This window comes from Anticarsia gemmatalis, chromosome 28 (assembly GCF_050436995.1).
Source record: "Anticarsia gemmatalis isolate Benzon Research Colony breed Stoneville strain chromosome 28, ilAntGemm2 primary, whole genome shotgun sequence".
In the NCBI taxonomy this organism is placed as follows: domain Eukaryota; kingdom Metazoa; phylum Arthropoda; class Insecta; order Lepidoptera; family Erebidae; genus Anticarsia; species Anticarsia gemmatalis.
In genome coordinates, this window is record NC_134772.1 from 6,400,001 (window position 1) to 6,402,074 (window position 2,074).

Consider the following 2,074-nt stretch of genomic DNA (forward strand, 5'->3'; position numbering starts at 1 on the left):
TTCAATACAATTATTGTTATAGCTACAATTTTTATACAGTTTTTGCCGGTTGTTTGGTTCCCAGCCAGTCTAGGCCAGTTTATGACGTGAGCGGATTTAGCAGGTTTTGTTTCAGGGTACATTGTCAGGATGGGCTGAGAACAAACTGCTGCCACTCGGTGGAAACTCGTTGACTGACCTGACCTTTTGTTGTGCGTTTTCTTTTCCTCTAGTTTAACGACACTTAAACCTTTGGAAAAGCTGCCACTCTCCGCGCGGGCCATTGCAATCAAGTTGGTCGTGTAGGTTTGTGTGCTTGTGTATGTGTTTTGTGTTGTAGTGTAGTGTGTGCGTGTGTTCGTCTGCTTTTTGTTTCTCCTCTCCGGTGTGGTTATGTTGCCTTTTGTCCCCTTTTCCACCTTAGCAGTAGGCAACCGACGCTCGGGCCAGAGCGTCCCACTTCCTTCGCACTGGGCATTCAGCACTGAATGCGTTGTGCTGGACGTGGGCCGCGCCCGCCCGGGCGCAGTTGCGACACGCTGGTGGTTCTCCCGCTGCCATGTCTGCGCACTTGTCCCTCATGTGAGGGCCTCCACAGTGGCTGCAGAGATCGGCCGGCTCCCTGCAGAGGCGCTTGCTGTGTCCATATGCGAGGCACCGGGTGCACTGCACCAGCGGCGACTGGTCCTCAACTCGCACGTTCTGCAGGTCGACCTTCAGTCTCCCTGCAGCCACTGCCCTTGCCCATATCGTCGGAGACACCCTCAAGACGATGTTCGCGTTGTGGGGGTTCCGCGCTTTCCTCCTATACTTGACTTCCATCCTGTCTTCCTCGTCGGCGAGGGCGCCAAAAACACCCGCGTTCTGGCTCCGAAGGGCGCCCAGTACCTCCACATCGCTGTGAACGGTCAGGACGTCCCTCAGGACCAGGAGCGGGTCCTTGTTTTTGACCTCCTCGGCGACGAGTTGACCCCCGCTGTCCTTAAGCTTGCTAATTACTTTTTCCCTTTCTTCCTTCGTCTTGCATCCTAGTACTATTTTCCTATCCCTAGCTTTCCGCACTCTTTCAACTTTCACCCATCCATTCTTAGCATCAATCGTCTTTCTTACCTTCTCTAGTACTTCCTCTCCAGTGTCCTCTTCATTCTTTGATGTGACTATGACTGAGTGAAGAGTCGCAGGCTCCTTACTGCTTTCCGCTCGGACAGCGTTGGCGTAGCTCAGCTGCGGTCTCTCCACCAGTAGATCCAGGCGTTCCCTATTTTCCTTCAAGATCCTATTATTTTCTTCCACTCTTTCCATCAAGGCCCTGACATTCTCCAGGGAGACGGAGCAGGCAGGGGGGGGATTATCCTTCCCTATCTGCTCCGTCACCCCGGTTCCCTCACTTTCTTCTCTTTCTGTCCCCCCTTCTACAGAGGACCCCGCTTCCGCCTCTTTAAAGAGTCTCATTAGGTGGCTGAGGGCCGCCTTTAGGGTCTCCTTTATGTCCCCCCTAAGGTTGCGAGACTCAGAGAGGGCCCTGTGCCCCTTGGCGAACCAAGAGTTGGCTTCCTCTCTTCGGCTCTTTGGGGGGCTCGTAGGTGAAATTTGGAGCCTGGAAGGAAGCTCTCCTTCCAGGCACCGTATGGGAGCCCGTTTCTTCTTGGTCACCGTAATGGTGGCCAAGGTTGGCATGTGTTTGGGAGACGGGGTTGTCACTGTAGTAGGGGGGGGCCTTCTTGTAGGGCTGGTAACCCTGGCAGGCTCCCGCTCGCCGACACTCCGTCTCGCGTTTTGTCCCGCGGGTCGGTCTGTCGGGCTGTTGGAGCCGGGATCTGCCTTCGATTTCGACACCCTTTTTACGGGCGTCCTGTCTAGGGAGTATTGTCCGAACATCCTTCCCTCTACTTACGCAAACCTCAGCTATACCTAAAGTCAAAGTTTTACGACTTTTGTTGCAGGTCGCGTGTGTTGCTGTCCAGCAGCTGTCAAGTTTCCCGATGCGAGATGTCGCTCAGGTGAGTTTGCGTAGGTGTGTGTCTCTGTGTGTGTACGTGTTTGGTTTTGAGTGTGTGTGTGCGCGTATGTGTGTGTGTGTGTATGTGTGTGAGTG

General features: G+C 54.1%; 1 protein-coding gene across 1 annotated transcript in view; it reads right to left on the reverse strand.

Moving 5' to 3' along the window:
- LOC142984917 (uncharacterized) overlaps positions 1 to 2,054 on the reverse strand; it is a 2,524-nt gene extending 470 nt beyond the window's left edge. The window contains exon 1 of the mRNA XM_076132799.1: positions 1 to 2,054. This exon is cut by the window's left edge and continues 470 nt beyond it. Within this exon, the coding sequence (XP_075988914.1) occupies positions 400 to 1,857 (1,458 nt within the window). The 5' untranslated portion in view covers positions 1,858 to 2,054 and the 3' untranslated portion in view covers positions 1 to 399.
- Positions 2,055 to 2,074: the final 20 nt, after the last annotated feature.